Here is a 17,978-nt window from a genome sequence, read left to right as displayed (position 1 = left end):
CGATGAGTGGAAAGTTCATTACCAAATTGTGGTGCCACCGCCGTACCGGAAGGAGATATCGAGTTTGTCGCATGAGACACCTTTGGCCGGGCAACTTGGAGTGAACAAGACATGCGACAGAATATTGGTACATTTTTTCTGGCCAGGATTGCGACGTGATGTGGCGGAGTTCTGTAAATCTTGTCACTCTTGCCAGCTGGTGGGAAAACCTAATCAGAAACTTCCATCCACACCATTAAAACCAATTCCAGCTTTTGAAGAGCCATTCAGCCGAGTCATTATTGACTGTGTAGGCCCTTTACCTAAAACTAAGGCTGGACATCAGTATTTGCTGACCATCATGTGCGCTTCCACAAGGTTCCCAGAGGCAGTGCCTCTTAGAAAAATTACTGCGGCAGTTATTGTGAAGGCCTTGATTAAATTTTTCACTTTGGTTGGCCTACCTAAGGTCATCCAGTCTGATCAGGGTTCCAATTTCATGTCAACGCTTTTTCAGCAAGTGGTACACCTGTTGGGAGTGGAGCAAGTAAGATCAAGTACTTACCATCCCGAGAGCCAAGGGGCCTTGGAAAGGTTTCACCAGACATTGAAGAATATGATCAGAACGTATTGTTTTGAATGTGACAAGGATTGGGATGAAGGAATACCCTTATTGTTGTTTGCTATGAGGGAATCTGTTCAGGAGTCATTGGGATTCAGTCCTTTTGAACTTGTGTTTGGACACTCAGTGTGAGGACCATTGAAATTAGTGAAAGAACAGTGGCTGCAGGAGGAGTCACAGTCAACAGTGGTGGAGTATGTGTCAACGGTTAGGAACAGATTGGCAAAGGCTTGTGAAGTTGCGAGAGAAACTTGAAAGTGACACAGGATAAAATGAAAGTGAGACATGACAAGAAATCTCAGATAAGAAATTTCAGTCCTGAGGACCGAGTGTTAGTGTTGCTTCCTGTTCCAGGTCAGCCATTACAGGCTCGATATTTTGGTCCCGATGCAATCGAAAGGAGGGTTAATGAAACAGATTACATGGTGACAACTCCCGACCGACGGAAAAAGCGGCAGCTGTGTCATGTCAACCGACTGAAGAAATATTATGAGAGGAAGCCTGTGGAGAAAATGGTTCCTGTCTCACCTGTCGGGGTGCAAGAGAATCCAGAGGTTGAGGCCGGTGTGAAGTTTGATAACTTTGATGATCAGGCTTGTCCCAGATTGACGAACACAGAAGTGTTGAGTCATTTAGATGAGAAATTAGGTCATTTGACGAGGGAACAACAAGGACAACTATCCAGCCTAATTTTTGAGTTTGCACATTTGTTCACAGATGTACCTGGTCGTACTGACTTGGTATATCATGATATTGAGCAGGGGGAAGCCACTCAGGTGAAGCAACACCCCTATCGGATGAACCCTGTGAAGATGGAGTATCTTCGGAATGAGGTTCAGTATATGTTGGAGAATGACATCATCGAACCAAGCAGCAGTGAATGAAGCTCACCATGTGTGTTGGTTTAAAAACCCGATGGCAGTTTTCGCTGATGTACGGATTTAAAACGGGTTAATGCAGTGACCAAGACCGACTCATATCCCATCCCGCGGATTGATGACTGTATTGATAGAATAGGCCCAGCTAAATTTTTAACTAAATTTGACTTGCTGAAAGGGTATTGGCAGATTCCTCTTACTGATAGAGCCAAGGAAATCTCACCTTTAGTCACACCAAATGGGTTGTATCAGTACAAGGTTCTTCCGTTTGGATTAAAAAACGGGCCTGCTACATTTCAACGGCTGATTAATAAGCTCATTGCAGACCTTGAGAGGGTGGAGGCTTATCTGGATGATGTCATCATCCACACCATGACCATGGAAGATCATATTAAACAAATTCATGCATTTTTCAAGAAACTGACCGAAGCAGGGTTGACCATCAACTTATCTAAGAGTGAGTTTGTAAAAGCACAGGTGGTGTTCCGAGGCCATGTAAAAGGTCAGGGTCAGGTGCAACCGGTGACAGCCAAGATAGAAGCCATTGATCGCTTCCAAGTTGCAAAAGGGAAGAAGGAGCTTTTGAGATTCTTGGGTTTGGCCGGTTGGTACCGGCGGTTCTGCAGGAATTTTTCTGATGTGGTCGCCCCTTTAACGAATTTGCTGAGGAAAGAGACCAAGTTTGTTTGGGATGACAAATGTCAGGCTGCCTTTGCCCACGTCAAAGCAATATTAATGAGCTCTCGTGTCCTAGCAGCCCCGGATTTTCAAGCACCTTTCAAATTGGCCATTGATGCAAGTGATGTGGGGGCTGGGGCAGTTCTATTACAGGAAGATGAGGATGGAGTGGATCGCCCGGTGTGCTACCATTCCAAAAAGTTTAACAAACACCAGGCAAATTATGCCACCGTGGAAAAAGAGACCCTTGCTCTCCTGCTAGCGCTTTAGCATTATGAGGTGTATCTAGGAACTACTACCTTTCCTATAAAAGTCTTCACTGATCACAACCGCTTAACCCTCATACAAAAAATGAAAAATAAAAATCAGAGGTTGATGATTGAGTTTGGCTTTGCAGGAGTTCAACTTGGAAATTGAGCATGTAAAGGGCAGGGACAATGTCGTTGCGGATGCTTTATCCAGAGTGAACTAACTTTGGAAATTCCTGTAGGTTGTTTGGAAGTTTTGTTGCTTTATTTTGGGGAATATTAATTATTGTTGCTCACATGAATTGATCATTTGGGAGTGAGTTTTACTTTCGTTTGTTAAAAGAGTTTTTGCATGCAAAGAAAGTTTTCACTATGATCCAACTTTCTTTCTTGAGGGGGGGGAAGTGTTACGGATTCGTCACTTCCGTTGTTGTGGTTCTCATCCACTGTAAACATTTTTGGTTGCATGTACTATTACTGTTATCGTTTAAGTGAAATAGAGATTACTGTTTTCAAAAGGTAAAAAAAGTTTGTGTTTTAAAAGAAACCGGAAACCGGATCGGGAACCGGACGAAGAAGAAGAGGAAGAAGGAGAGGGAGAGGAGGTGGAGCGAGTGAAGTGGAGAAGAAGCCGAATTGCTTTGAGGTCTTGAGCAAACGCTGGCGAACGAGGGTCACGAGTGAACTTTGGGTTTCCTGGAAAAGGGATTCCTGCGACAGAGTTGTTATCGCTGTGACAGATAAACCTGCATGACAGGTTTTGCGGTTGATTCCGAAGAGAATCTTTGGAGTGCCGTTACGTCTCAAGAACGGCCATTTTACCTCGCGCCTGATTTCGCATCGCTCCAGGTTTTCCCCTTGCTTCAACCATTTCACCGCATCCAGACGTAACCCGGTGTGTACGTGTGTAACGTAGATTTTGAGTGGGAATTTGTGGTTCGTCGATTGGGAGCCGTTGAACGTCCATACCCGAAGGTGTGTTTTCCCAGTCGCCTCTTGAGGGTACCTTTGCCTATCTTTGGCAGTGTGACTGTCAACCGAACGGGATTCTGGTCTTGATCTGACATCGTTCTGATGATCACTGAAGCGTGGATCGACTTTGGCTTGATGCCGGGATAGAGACATTGGGAATGTTATTTTCGCTCACAAGGAGCACAGTGAGTTATATTGTACGAAACTGATGGTACCATCATAGGAATGATATAGTGGTTGTACAATTGATTAATATTGTTATTGTACTGTTATTCTTGTGTGACCTTAATACAATACTTGTTTGTTGGTAACAATTGGTGTGCTTTCACCATTGATCTTTGACATACAGAATAACACATCTTTCTGCCGTGACTCCTCTCGGGGCTCAGAGGTACACCGTGACCGGGGTTTGGGGAGGAGCACGTAACACTACTCATTACTCAAAATATAAAATTGTAATCTTATCAAGCTAAAATGATCAAAACGTAATTTTAAACCAGCTTCCACAGTCTCTTCCTTCTCATTCTTCCCTCCAAGGCCTAAAGACAGCTTGTTCACCACCATCTCATGCCATCCCCCATCCACAACCATGATCTTTTCTACCCCCATTAACCTGCCACAAACCCACACCTTTCCGGTTTTACAGTTTTTCCTTCCTGAATATTTGCGGGTGTATCCATCTTGTTCACCACCTGGATTCTCCCCTTGTCCTCATTCTTCCCAACATCCATTATTTATCCCACCATCTTGTCCCTTAACCCTGCTGTTGGTGTGTGCCTCCTCCCGCTTCTTTCTACTGTTCTTTTTGTTCTGTTATATCCGAATTCATTCTGTCTTATAGCTCCTCCATGAGCCTTGGCCTCTACAAAAAAGCAACAACTCTTGCATGAACAAGTTTTATACGATAAAAAATGAATTTGAAATTGCCCTATTTTTTTAACAGCTTCACGGTAGGAAGACCAAATGTCACTAATTAATTAATAAGCATTGTTATCAACACCAGAAATGATAATAATAACAAGGTTACATATGGTTATATATATTGTTGTAATTGCCGGATTCATCCCAGTTGCCCGGTCTGAATGCTGACGAACCTTGTCAATCAAAGCGGTCACGCCGGCCAACTGATTTGGGAGCACCGAGCAGGTTCCTGTGCCTGTTTGCTGCATTACCATGCTCAGGTGGATTGCCTGAGCCAGTTGAAAGACGTGCCGACAAGTACCGTGCCCCCGGTCACCCAAATTAGCTACGCAAGCAGCAGCCCCTTGGACGCAGGTAAGTTTCGTGCTGGATGCTAATCACCACAAACCCAACTGGTCCATTAACGGATGTTTATAGCCAATGTGGCTTGTGATCAAAGACACTCAAATCACTCCAAGACCAAGAAATATTATAATGGTGTATTAACAGGCTAAGGGCAGGAAAACAGGAAGCAATACAATTATTTACTATAAATAAACTTCCATGCACCCCGAGTAACAAATTGACAGTAGCTCCTGAACTATACATGTCCGCAAAGGCCTCCCACATTCCTCAGAAGAAAGACCAGAAAGAAATGGATGGGGAAAAAAAAACACGGCTGCCGCGTCGGGCAGGACCAAAATGGAAAATGTTTTCCCAAAGTAGAAAATGCTGCATGGTGGGAAAACAGTTTGTGCCACAAGCACGAGCCTGCAGGATGGGAAGGCGGTCCAGCGCAGCTTACGGTGGGGGCTGTTGGCAAGAGGGTGTGCCACAAACAAGGGGATGTCTCATGCCGACGAAGACACTGGGATATCGCACTTAGCTCTTCCCGTCAGGTACCGGAATATTTTCCCCACCCTGCAGTTCGCATCACCCTTTATTGTCTCCACCCCCCCTTAGTCTGTGATGCCACTGGCCCCACTCTGTTTCGCTGTCTTTGGCCAAGTCCGTGGACGAGACATCAGTCTATGAACTCTCGCCTAGATCAATGGCATGGGTTGTTGTTTTTTTCCGTGATGGCGACCTTTCCCGTCTTAATAAGTGCTGATGGCCTGTCTGATCGCTTAAAATAACATACAAGCCAGATTATCGAGGAATAAAATATTTAAGAGGGTGAAAGGCAAGGCGGTTTCAGACACACATGGGGAAGGCTGACAGCTTTCCACACCAACAGTGACACATAATCCAATATCATTAAATTAGCTCGCAGTTATGATAAAACATGCACCAAGAGAAATAACTAGCATTGTACTATGCAAGGTTACCCCCTAGAAACCTGACGTTTGCATGAAATATCTTGCACACCATGGGATATTGTGCTCTGTCCCCCAAATATTCCTTCAGGACGCACAAGATCTGCCAGCAACCCCCTTCTGGTGAAACTTCCAAAATCAAGTCCCTCTACTCACCTTCACTCTTTCATTCCTCGTTTGACCCGCCTCTGGAACAAACTCCCACACTCTTCAATCGCACTCCTCCCTCCAGGTCTTTAAAACAGCTGTTAATTAAATCCTCGGTCTTTAAAATAGACTGTGGCCTGCGGAAGCCATCAGGAATTGGAGGTGAAGTGGTGTGCATGCGCATATAGCCCCCCAGTTGCAAAAAGTCATCATTTACGCAAATCCTGGATGTGTTTCCCGACTTATTTACCATATTGTACACATCCTTTCCACAAATATCACCTTCTTGTGTGGTCTACCAGGGAACCGTTTGGCCGCAGTCTTCCATGAAGCGGCTGGCTAGGCCTGATATTTGACTGAAGGGTCTCAAGAATTTGGAATGTGACCAGACTGCCAGCGATAACTCGCTTACTCTTCACAAAAGACATCATGGGCTTTTAAAAACATCCAGAAACAAAGTGCTGACAGACGGCAACTCCAGCTTAACATCTTATTGGTGCCTCATCCTCCAAGCAAAACACTAGGGTAACAGTTTATATCCGAGTCACAAACCATACCAGGCTTGAAAGATTAAAGGTAAGGTAACATACCTCCAAAATCGAAATGATTCTACCCAATATATTGTCGTGCAATTGCCCTCGGTGAAGACCGGGCAATCGCGGATGGAAACGAGCTTAATGAGGCGACGATCAATGGCAGATTTCCTATACACGCACGGGAGGAAGGGAGGAAGAAGCAAGAAGCTTTTACCTGAAACGATTTCGCCGGGCAGCGATAAAACCTGCAGGAAATGAACTCACACGAACCAGATTTTATGTACAGTGAAAATAAATAAGGCTTTATTGCCACGGATGCCAAAAACAACGAAATAAAATGCGCCGGTTAAATAACTATTAATTCCTAAATTGGGACGTCCCCACACAAGACTTAAACATGGACAAATGGGAATATAAAAGGAAGGAAAATAAATGTGTGAATTATCGTGCACTCAGCTTGATTGGCGCCTTGGCAGCGATCGTCCAGTCCGAGCGCGCACTCCGGTGTTGGCGGGAGGAAGGCCGCAATCCACTCGGTTCAACGCGCCGCTAGGCCTCACCGGTGTCTCGCCCACTTTGGCCTCGTCACGTTACAAAGCTCGTCAAGCAGCGCGCGTCCACGAGTCGTTTCTGCCTGGCAAAACTGCCGCTCTCCATCTGTAGAAGCTCGGCACGTCTCCCGGTGGCATCTCCGATCGCTGCCTGGAACCTGCTGTCTTGATCTCGTTTTCTCGCGAGGTCCGGAACGAGGGACATGAGCCGACGGCAGAGGACAGCATCAGGAAGGTAGCAAGAGGAGGAGGGGAGAGCGTTTCATGAGGAAGAGAAGACCTCTATGGCAAGCAGAAGATCCAAGCACAAGGTGGTAGTACAAATGAGAGTACAAAGGGGGAGATCGATCTGACAGCCAAAATGCGACCACTCACTATGGGATCCAGCACGAGAAGAGAGAACAAATGTCGGTCTCCGACCATTTGCTATCGCATCCAGTATCAGAGAAAATGTCGGCTTCTCTCCACTTTTATTGATCACACTTGGCCAATCAGCTGGCTCCTTATTGTTCCTGGGCTTCAGCTGCATGCCGATTGGCCCTCCCTTCCAGTGACGTCATCTGCCCATCAAACCCTTGTTGTCAATCAATCGTGAGGTTGGCGTGGCCTTAGCCTGCCTGGCCAATGTCTGCCTGCCATGCCGGGGTCGTGTGTGACCGCGTCCGGTCTGTTCTTCCAGTCAGGTTTTATTATGAGGGAAGTTAATTAGTGTGTATGCACTAATGGGCCTACCTAATGTATATGAGTGCATTGCCAATAGGGACACCGGAATGATCACAGAGGTTACGACACACCGGGGAATCTTATCCTTCTGCCCAAGAACTACTTATCATGCCCCATTCCTCGTAATGGGGACGAAGATACACCTTAATCCGAACAAACCACCGAAACAGAAATTACAGGTGAGGTTTCCTATCAAGACAGCTGAAGCATGATACCTATGCAGATCTACCTGGATCTATATATCCCCTACCCAACCGACATAATATATATATTATATATATATATTATACAGACTTGGCATTTAATATGGATTTTTTTTTTTTCTTGACTTGGGTTTACTTTCTTAACTCAGTATATCAATCTGGTGAGTTTCTTTTACACTTTGGTGATTTATTTGTTGAAAGAACCATGTCACTGATTGTCTGTCGCAGCAAGAAGTCAACAACAGGATTATATCACAGGTGGCGTGGCAAAATGTACGGACAGGTGCATTTGATGATTGGCTTCACAGTCGGGTATACAAGGGTTGTTGCGTTCTGTATTCGTGGAAAACAACTGCTGCACGTCTCCAAAAGTTATTGCCGCTTCCTCTGGAGATGGTCTGTCAACTCGACAATGCTGTTTGTCATGGAGTGGTGGCTTTACGAAATTACGGCATGAAACAGCATGCTATTGCTCGGCAGTATGGCATCACTCAAGGTCAGGTGTCAAAGATCCTGAAACGAAATGCTCAGAGGGGTGTCCCTACTCCAATACCGAGGCCAGGACGTCCCCGCAGAACCACAAGGAGGGATGATCGCCAGCTGCACCGGTTAGTTTGCAATGGCCGTACCAAATCAGCTAATCGGCTTAGGGCTGAGTGGCAGCAACTGACAAATGTGCCTGTATCCAGAAGGCTAGTCAACCAACGACTGGTTCAAGCAGGCTATCGTGCCAGGCATCCCCTGAGAAAGCCACGCCTGACCAGACAACACCGCCAGCGCTGATTGCAGTGGGCCAGAGAGCACCGTCAATGGCAGCCAGGACACTGGAATCACGTGATCTTCAGTGACGAGTCTAGATTTCTGGTCTATCGTCAAGATGGCCGCGTCTGAGTGCGCAGACAAGTGCATGAAGCCTACAACAAAGATTGTATAGTGCCAAGAGTCCAAGCTGGAGGTGGTGGGGACCGTTTGGGCTGCTTTTCATGCAGGGGGCAAAACTGACCTGGTTGTTCTGAATGGAAACCTGAACCAGTTCAAGTACAGGGCCATTCTAGAAGAAACATTGCTTCCATTTGCTCGTGCAGCCTTTCGAGGAAACTTCGTCTTCCAAGATGACAATGCACGGCCTCATCATGCTCGCAGGATCCAACACTTTCTTGCTGACCGTGGTGTAGAGCATATGGAGTGGCCTGCCATGTCCCCGGATATGAATCCGATAGAGAACTTGTGGACAGAATTAACGTGTCAAATCGACCACTTGGACCAGCAGCCGACCTCTGTGTGTGAATTGCAGCAGGCTATTGTCACTGCATGGCAAGCGATTCCTGTCCAAACCTTGGCAAATCTCGTGAACAGCATACCTCAACGTGTACGTGCTCTCCTGAATGCTCGTGGGGGTTACTCGAAGTACTGAACTGTAATTTTACTGTCCGTAATCCCAGTCGTAATTTAACTTTTGTTTTTGTTAAAAAAAAATTTGGCTAATGTGCAAAATAAAGAGATACTTCTGGAAAACGCACAGAAGTTTAACACAGTACTGTCCATGAATTGAGTTCGATATCAGTTTACATCACTTTCAAGGATCAATTTATTTGTTTCGAAATGTCAAATGTGGTTTTTGTTTCTTTTAAAGGTCACATTAACAAAATCTAGAATAATTTCAACATAATTCCAATGAACTTTTGGTTCGAAGACATCTTGAAAAGTAAGTTCACCCCCACAAAAAAAAATTCCATATTAAATGCCAAGTCTGTATATATATATATATACAGTGAAACCTTGACTTACGAGTGCACCAACTTACGAGTTTTCCGAGATACGAGCCGTCGCTCGGGCGGTTTATTGCTTTGAGATGCGAGCCGAGATCTGAGTTACGAGCTAACGCCACCCGCCACCAGGTGGGTTCCGGTCACGTGGTTATCTTGCCATGCAAGCATCTCTGCCGTATATCGCTGCTGTTTTGTTTTCGCATTTTGGTTATTTTGGAGCTTACGCCACCCGCCACCAGGTGGGTTCAGGTCACGTGGTTATCTTGCCTTGCCGTGCAAGCATCTCTGCCGAATCGCTGCTGTTTTGTTTTCGCATTTTGGTTATTTTGGAGCTTACGCCACCCGCCACCAGGTGGGTTCAGGTCACGTGGTTATCTTGCCTTGCCGTGCAAGCAGCTCTGCCGTATATCGCTGCTGCTTTGTTTTGGCATTTTGGTTATTTTGGAAAATTTCTTAGTTTTAACCATGGGTCCTAAGAAATTGAGTGCCAAGGGCAGTACTGAGAAGAAGAAGAGGATGATGTGCTTGGATATAAAACACGCAATCGTCGAAAAACATGAGCGAGGTGTGCGTGTTGTCGACTTGGTGAGGCGGATGTGAAGGCAGCTGAAGATTTTATTATAACTTTTGCCGAACTGATAGAAGCCGAACGATACATCCCCCAGCAAATCTTCAACTGTGACGAGACAGGGCTCTTCTGGAAAAAGATGCCGAGGAGGACGTATATAACGGCAGAGGAGAAGAGCATGCCAGGCCACAACTTGTTCAGAGTGCCGGCGATAGCTCGCCTTCTCTTTGTGGAAAACACGGTGAGATCCTTAACATCCAACAACTAATGGGACGCAAACGGGGCGCCCAGTTTAGCGGTACACACATTGATGAATCACCCTGCCTGTGATTCACCCATGACAGGTTATAGCTGGGTCGGGATTCAAACCCAGGCTGGACAGTTTAGAGTCAAGTGTGCATACCTCCAGTCCAGGCCATCCTGCCAACTTGTATGCTGCATACAGGTGAAATATAAAGCACGAGATATTTTTATATATACTGTATATTTAAAAAAAAATTGGTGTGGTTTTTGGCGGGCTGGAACGGATTAATAGCATTTCAATGCATTTTATTGGGGAAATTTAATTTGAGAAACGAGCAAATTGAGTTACGAGCTCGGTCACAGAACGAATTAAACTCGTAAGTCAAGGTTTCACTGTATATGTATATATATATATATATATATATATATATATATATATATATATATATAGTTTTGGCAGTACATATATATACATACATACACACCACCGTCACCAAAGGTGGATGGATGGAGGTTATGTTTTCACCCTCAGAGAGCCGCCTCAGCGTCGACGAGTCTGGCATTTCACTCAGGCCAACTGGCATGGTCTTCAAGCAGCCATCAATCATCTGGACTGGTCTCCCATCTCTACCGCCTCTGACATCAACTCATCCTGGGAATTCTTCCAAAGTAAACTGCTCTCTCTCTTGCACAGATTTATCCCATCTCGTCTTCAGTTGTCATACCCTTCCTCCCGTCCATGGTACACGGAATTTTGTGGTGAGGCTATTGCCAGAAACAACTTGCTTTCGTCTCCTGGAAAGCAAATCCAACGGAAGGAAAAATCATTTCCTTTCACAAAGCCCGAAACAAGTGTGTGTCCACCCTCAGGAGAGCCAGGAAACAATATCTATCCGTTCTCAGGACAGAACTCTCTTATCTGTCTCCCTCTTCCAAATCCTGGTGGCGTCTGGTCAAATCTGTTTCTGGTGTTTGTTCCCCCTCCATCCCCTCCCTCACCTCAAACGGCCACACGGCTGACTCCGCGCGTGAAAAAGCTGAATGCCTCAACTCTGTGTTTGCCTCTAAATCTTGTGTCCAAACCCATCCCTCTCTGTACCCACCGTACCCAGTCGTACCCAGCTGCTCCTGGACTCTGTGTCCTTTCCTCCTGACAAGGTGGAAAAGTTTCTGTCAACCCTCGACTCCGATTCTGCAACTGGACCTGACGGCATCAGCCCACGGGTCCTAAAATCTTGTTCTTCTGCTCTTTCACTCCCTCTCTCTGTTCTCTTCACACTCTCTTTTGCTCAAGGTCATCTGCCATCTGCTTGGAAATCTGCCAACATCACCGCTTTGCACAAAAAAGGTGCAAAAACAGATCCTAGCAACTACAGACCAATCAGCCTTCTCTCAATTATCAGTAAAGTCATGGAATCCATCATTGCTTCAGATATGAAATCTTTCCTCTTCTCCAATGGCTTGATCTCTGATCATCAATTTGGTTTCAGACCTGGTCACTCTACACTGGACATGCTGCTTCTGCTTTCTCAGCAATGGATGGAGGTCCTCAATGCCAAACAGGAAATTAGAGCTGTCTCCCTTGACATATCACGTGCCTTCGATACGGTCTGGCACCCCGCCCTGCTCACCAAACTCTCCTCTGTTGGTATCCATGGAAATCTCCACGCATGGCTGGCGGACTTCCTCTCTAGTCGTAGTCAACGTGTGGCGCTGAATGGGTTTCTCTCATCTCCTCTTCCTGTTCAGGCTGGAGTTCCCCAAGGCAGTGTTCTGGGCCCTGTGCTTTTTCTGGTCTTCATCAATGATCTCCCCGACTCTCTTGAAAATCCTCTCTATCTCTTTGCTGATGACTCTACACTCTGTCGCTCCATTCTTCATCCCTCAGATCGACAGTCTGCAGCCTCCTCACTCTCTGCAGACCTGGACAAAATCACAGACTGGGCAAACAAGTGGAACATGTCTTTCAATCCTGACAAATCTCACACTCTTACAATGTCTCTCCAAAAAGACCGACTGGACAACCCTCCCATCTACTTTCTGAATAATCCTCTCCAAGAAGTTCTGTCACTCAAACTTTTGGGTCTCTATCTGCCAAGATCTTTCCTGTGAAAACCACATTTCAAATCTGGCCTCCAAAGCCAGTCGCCGACTGGGCATCCTCCGTCGTGCGAAGTCCTTCCTTGGCACACCTGAGCTCCTCACCATGTACAAGGCTTTCATCTGCAGCTCAATGGAATACTGCTCTCCCCTCTGGGCTGGTGCTCCTGCCTCACACCTAGCTCGTCTTCACGCTGTTGAAAGCAAAGCATTCAGAATCATTGGAATCTCCCGCGATGAAGCTAACTCCAAGGGCCTTTCACTCACTCACCGCAGGCAGGTTGGTGGTCTTTCCGTCTTCTACCGACTCCTCTCTGGCCTTGCGCCCCCAGCTCTCTCTGGGCTCTGTCCCGCAAATATTCCTACAGGTCGCACAAGATCTGCCTGCAACTCTCTTATGGTTAAACTGCCAAAATCAAGACTCTCTGCTCACCTTCGCTCCTTCATTTCTCTTTTCTCCCGCCTCTGGAACAAACTCCCTCACTCTCTTCAATCCCACTCCACCCTCCAGGTCTTTAAAACAGCTGTTCACCACCATCTCTTATCTTCCCCCATCCAAAACCTTGATCTTTTCTATCCCCGATAATTTCACCCCAATTCCACTTTTTGAAATACCAACTTCTGACCTGGAAGTCCTTGGTGTCCTTGTGTTTTATACTTCTCCCACCCCCCACCCCCCCACCCCTTCCCACGCCTCCTCCCCCCCCGAGCCCTCTCCCTCCCACAAATCTCCCTGCTCTCAAATGTTGTGTGCTCTCAAGTGTTTGTGTGCTTCCCATTCTCTTGTCTTCCGCTCCCTCTTTTTATATATTTTGTTTGTCTGGTTGATTTGTTTGTGAAGTAAATGTCAGCTCTTTCACGAGCCTCGATTCAGTATACAAAAAAAAAAAAAAAAAAAAAAAAAAAAAAAAACCCCCTGTCTGTCGCTCCGTCCGTTTGTGAACAAAATATCTCAAAACAAAAGGTTGTGGACGGATTCGGACGAAATTTGGCAGAGATGTAGTGTATGTGACAAGGACGAAATGATTAAATTTTTGTGAAGATCCGGATTCGGTTCCGGCTACTAGAATGTTTTTAAGTGATTCTTCACCATTGGTAGATAGGGCCAAAAACGATACATAGCATGATATCAAAAAGTTGTGGACAGATTTTGACAAAACTTGGTGGACAGGTTGTGTCTGACAAAGACGATTCGATTCGATTTTGGTGAAGATCTGGATCCAGATCCAACTTGTAGAATTTTTAAAGTGATTCTTCACCATTGAGTGATATGGCCCAAAATGATACATAGCAGGGTATCTCAAAAAGTTGTGGACGAAATTTGGTGGACCGGTTGTGTGTGTGACAAAGAAGAATCGATTCAATTCTGGTAAAAACCTGAATATGGATTCGGCTACAATAGTTATTTAATTTAATAAGTTATTCTTCACCATTGAGAGATCGGGTGAAAAGCGATATATAACATGATGTTTAAAAAAGTTATGGACGAGTTATGAATAAATTTAGTGGACGAGTTGGTTCGGTGACAAGAACAAGCCGATTAGATTTTGCTTCAGGTCGGAATCCAGATCCGGCCTATCAGTGGGATACAAAACATAATCTGTTCAGCCTGGCGCGGCGGAGGTTTGCACTCTACTGAGTGCAGTTGTAGTTTCTGGTAATATTAATCGTGATCCTAATAATATCGTAAGCCGGCCTCTGGTGACCCTCTGGAGTGTGGCTCGTACCGAGCGATAAAGTTATTCGAGCATGGAATGAAGGTATTGGAAAGGGTGTTGGAAAGGAGGATAAGGAAGAAAGTGAAGATCGACGAAATGCAGTTTGGATTTATGCCAGGAAGAGGAACGACAGATGCGCTTTTCATTGTGAGGCAGTTGCAGGAGAAGTACATGGATAAGAGGAAGAAGTTGTTTTTTGGGTTTGTTGATCTGGAGAAAGCATTCGATAGGGTTCCACGCAAAGTATTGACATGGGCATTGAGGAAGTTAGGAGTGGAGGAATGGTTGATCAGAGTAGTGATGGCAATGTACAAAAGAGCACGCACAGCTGTAAGGACGAAGGACGGGAACAGTGGTGAGTTTGAGGTGAAGGTGGGAGTGCATCAGGGGTCGGTACTAAGTCCACTACTATTTGTAGCTGTGATGGGGGTGCTGGCTCAGAACGTAAAGGATGGTTTACCGTGGGAGTTGTTGTATGCAGATGATCTGGTGTTGATTGCGGAAAGTATGGATGGACTGAAGGAAAAGATGAACAAGTGGAAGGAATGTATGGAGACAAAAGGTCTGAAGGTGAATATCGGAAAGACAAAGGTGATGGCAAGTGGTAAAGCATGTGGTGAGGTGGAAAGAACTGGGAAGTGGCCGTGTGCTGTGTGTAGGAAGGGTGTCGGAGTGAACTCCATTCAGTGTACAATGTGCGCTGAGTGGGTTCATCAAAAATGTAGTGGTCTGAGAGGGTCATTAACCAGTGTGGCAGCTACATTCAAATGTAAGGTGTGCGCAGAGGGAGCTGCAGATGGAGGAAATGTTGAGTTGGATCTTGGAGATGGCGTGAAGCTGGAAGGTGTGAAAACATTTTGCTACCTCGGAGACATGCTGAATGGAGAAGGTGGATCAGACTCGGCAACGGTTGCTCGAGTGAGATGTGCATGGAAGAAGTTTCGGGAACTGAGTGGCGTGCTGATGAGGAGGAGAGTGTCGCTGAAGCTGAAGGGAAAGGTGTATGCTGCATGTGTGAGAAGTGTTATGATTTATGGGAGCGAGACATGGGTAATGAACGTAGAGCAGCAACGAAGGCTGGAAAGGGTGGAAATGCGAATGGTTCGATGGATGTGCGGAGTATCGTTGAGAGAGAGGAGGACAAATGATGAATTGCGAAAGATGATGGGAATATTGCCTGTGATTGATGCTGTGAAGAGGAACAGGTTGAGATGGTTTGGTCATGTATTGAGGAAGGATGAAAGTGACTGGTTGAGAAGAGTGATGGAAGTTAATGTAGAAGGAAGTAGAGGACGGGGAAGACCGAGAAAGACTTGGCTAAAGATGGTGGAAGAAGAAATGCGGGCAAGGGGGTTAACAAGGAGAGATGCAGAAAATAGGGCAAAATGGAGAAGATTGTCATGGGACCGCAAGGCTAACCCCTGCTCTAGCAGGGAAAATTGCCTTAAAATGCATGTTGTTGTTGTTGTTGTTGTTGTTGTAAGCCGGCCACATTAACCGTTAAGGGTGTAGTACTGGTGAAAAATTGAGAAAACTACATAGGTACCTTTGAGAGGCCTTTACACAAAAACAAAGTCAAGTTAATATCTAATTTTCAGTTTTTCTTGAAAGATATAATCTTGGCTTTAACTCAGACCAGTTTCAACGCTTCTTTGTCATATTACATGCATATAATTTGCATAAATTAGACCGTCAATAAAAAACAAGGAAAAACAAAGAACACATTTCTACTTCTATCTTCTGTCACCTATCATTCTTTTCACACAAAACTTGGTACATGTATTATACATGTGTTACTCTACTACCTGATGAGAGGATTTTGTGAAATTATGTCAAATGTTCACTAATTAGCTAATTATGCACAATTACCAGATAAAACTTGGTTGTCCTTCAATAAATCCACAATGGCTACTCCTATAAACAAAAGCCTTCATCATTTTAAAGGAAGTGATATTCTGAATATCCTGTCCAAATTTCAGCCCAAAAGAATGATGCAAATTAAAGTTATAACAAATTTCATGCATGCAAAATGCAAAATATTATATTGAATTGAATTGAAATGTGAATTTTTCAATATTTAGGGGTACTTCTATGACCTCTAATAGCATGATTCTTGTTTATAAGACTATGAGGAAACTGTTCAGCTTTAAAAAAAAAAAAAAAATCACCTGTTCACCAGTACTACACCCTTAAGCCAACACCAGGCTGCCGAGGCTGCTACGAGTCGAACAATCCTGGTCCGGCCGCCACTGCGACTGAATAAATTAGGGCGGGTATTTGTAATTTGTGCCGGCGATAGCTCGCCTACTCTTCACGAAAGACTCCGTGGGATCTTTGACGTGAACGAATGAATGTCGGTAAATGGGACGCCGGTTAAACGTCCATCCGAATGACGGCACACACATTGATGAATCACCCTGCCTGTCTGTGAAAGTGAAACACCGGGAAGACAATTTATGCTTATAGTTGGACTTATACTATAACAGTATAAGTATACAGCTATAAGTATAAGTTATTTTCGGGATTCGAACCCAGACCGGACAGTTTAGAGACGAGTGTGCGGACATTTCGGCCATTCTGATAGCCAACAGTCGTTACAAAAATATCTATATAACAAGCCTTGCCCTTACATGCGAAGTGATTTCGACCCGTCTGTCTCCATTGACGAAGCCACCATATCCATCATCGAGGTTCAGCACAAACTAAACCCAGATCCCACGTGGACAACGCCCGGCTTGATCTACTTCCGACAAGTGCATGTGCAGTGGACTATTTCGGTCTATCCTCCGTTTGTAGTAATATTTTCTGTAATATATATATATACTAAGCTTTTAAAAAGAAGCATACATCGGCAACCTTTTGAACATCTCATTTCGTTGAAGATAAATTATCTCAGCTAACTACTGCTCACTATAACGCCATGACCATCATATTGTGGACAAAAATATAATGAATCCAGGACAACGGCAATTTAAATGTAACTATTTTCTATGAAATCGTTATTCGATGTGTTTTACATACCAATTGCTTTAAATCGATGCAGGTTGTTATTATTTATCCAGTTTATTTAAAACAGTAACAGTTTATAATTGAAGAAAGCTGGACTGACTACGGCAACGCAGTAATAGTAATACTAATAGTAATACCAGACTAGTCGAAGGTAGTATGGCAGATAGGTGCAGGAATTGTGCCTTTGATGATGCACGCATGGCATTTGGCACACTTTTTTGAAAAATGGCCGCCATTGTTGTCACAGGACAAATCTGCGATGGCCCTATAGCCAAATATCTTCCTCAGGGCATACTCTAACTGTGTGCCAACTCTCGTGCTTGTATCATCAAAGGCACAATTCTCCCAAATATTTCACCTTTCTGCCGTACTAGAAAATGGGCGCCATTTTTATTGGACACATCTGTGATGGCTCTAATAGGCAGAATATTTAACTGTGTACCAAATACCATGCTTGTATGATTCAAACAACAGTTTATACAAATTAATATACCATATACCATATGCATATACCATAATATACCATATAAATAGCGGCCATTTTAAAAACATTGTTGTCACAGGACAAATATATGATAACCCTATAGTTAGGGGCAGGGGCGCTGTAAGGGGGGAAAAGTTAGGATGATTCCAAGGGCCATGCACTGACAGGGGCCCTAAAAATTATTAGAACATTAGGTTAAAATTCTCAATATTAAATTATTAACCAGGCTTTGCAGTCTTGCCATGCTGTCCTTTGAAAGCCAGTTGGCTAGAAAGCTGGACTTCAAAGCCTTGATCAGTGACTTTGCTAGAAACAAGGCTCGGCGCTGGGCTCT

At 44.8% G+C, this 17,978-nt stretch overlaps 1 protein-coding gene across 3 annotated transcripts in view; it reads right to left on the bottom strand.

The window, feature by feature from the left end:
- The window catches only part of NMD3 (NMD3 ribosome export adaptor), a 126,813-nt gene extending 109,865 nt beyond the window's left edge, over positions 1-16,948 (bottom strand). For 2 of the 3 annotated variants that reach the window (XM_068122610.2, XM_068122601.2), the window contains exon 1: positions 16,782-16,948. Coding sequence is in view for 2 of the 3 variants with exons in the window: in XM_068122601.2 (XP_067978702.2) it covers positions 16,782-16,837 (56 nt within the window). In the remaining variant the exon portion in view is untranslated. Of the gene's footprint in view, positions 1-6,330; positions 6,445-16,781 lie in introns of all 3 variants that reach the window. The other variant, XM_068122592.2, reaches the window with a different exon arrangement.
- Positions 16,949-17,978: the final 1,030 nt, after the last annotated feature.

This window comes from Myxine glutinosa, chromosome 1 (assembly GCF_964187855.1).
Source record: "Myxine glutinosa chromosome 1, kmMyxGlut1.1, whole genome shotgun sequence".
In the NCBI taxonomy this organism is placed as follows: Eukaryota; Metazoa; Chordata; class Myxini; order Myxiniformes; family Myxinidae; genus Myxine; species Myxine glutinosa.
Note: the sequence above shows the minus strand (reverse complement) of the source record. Positions and strands in the feature narration are given on the sequence as shown.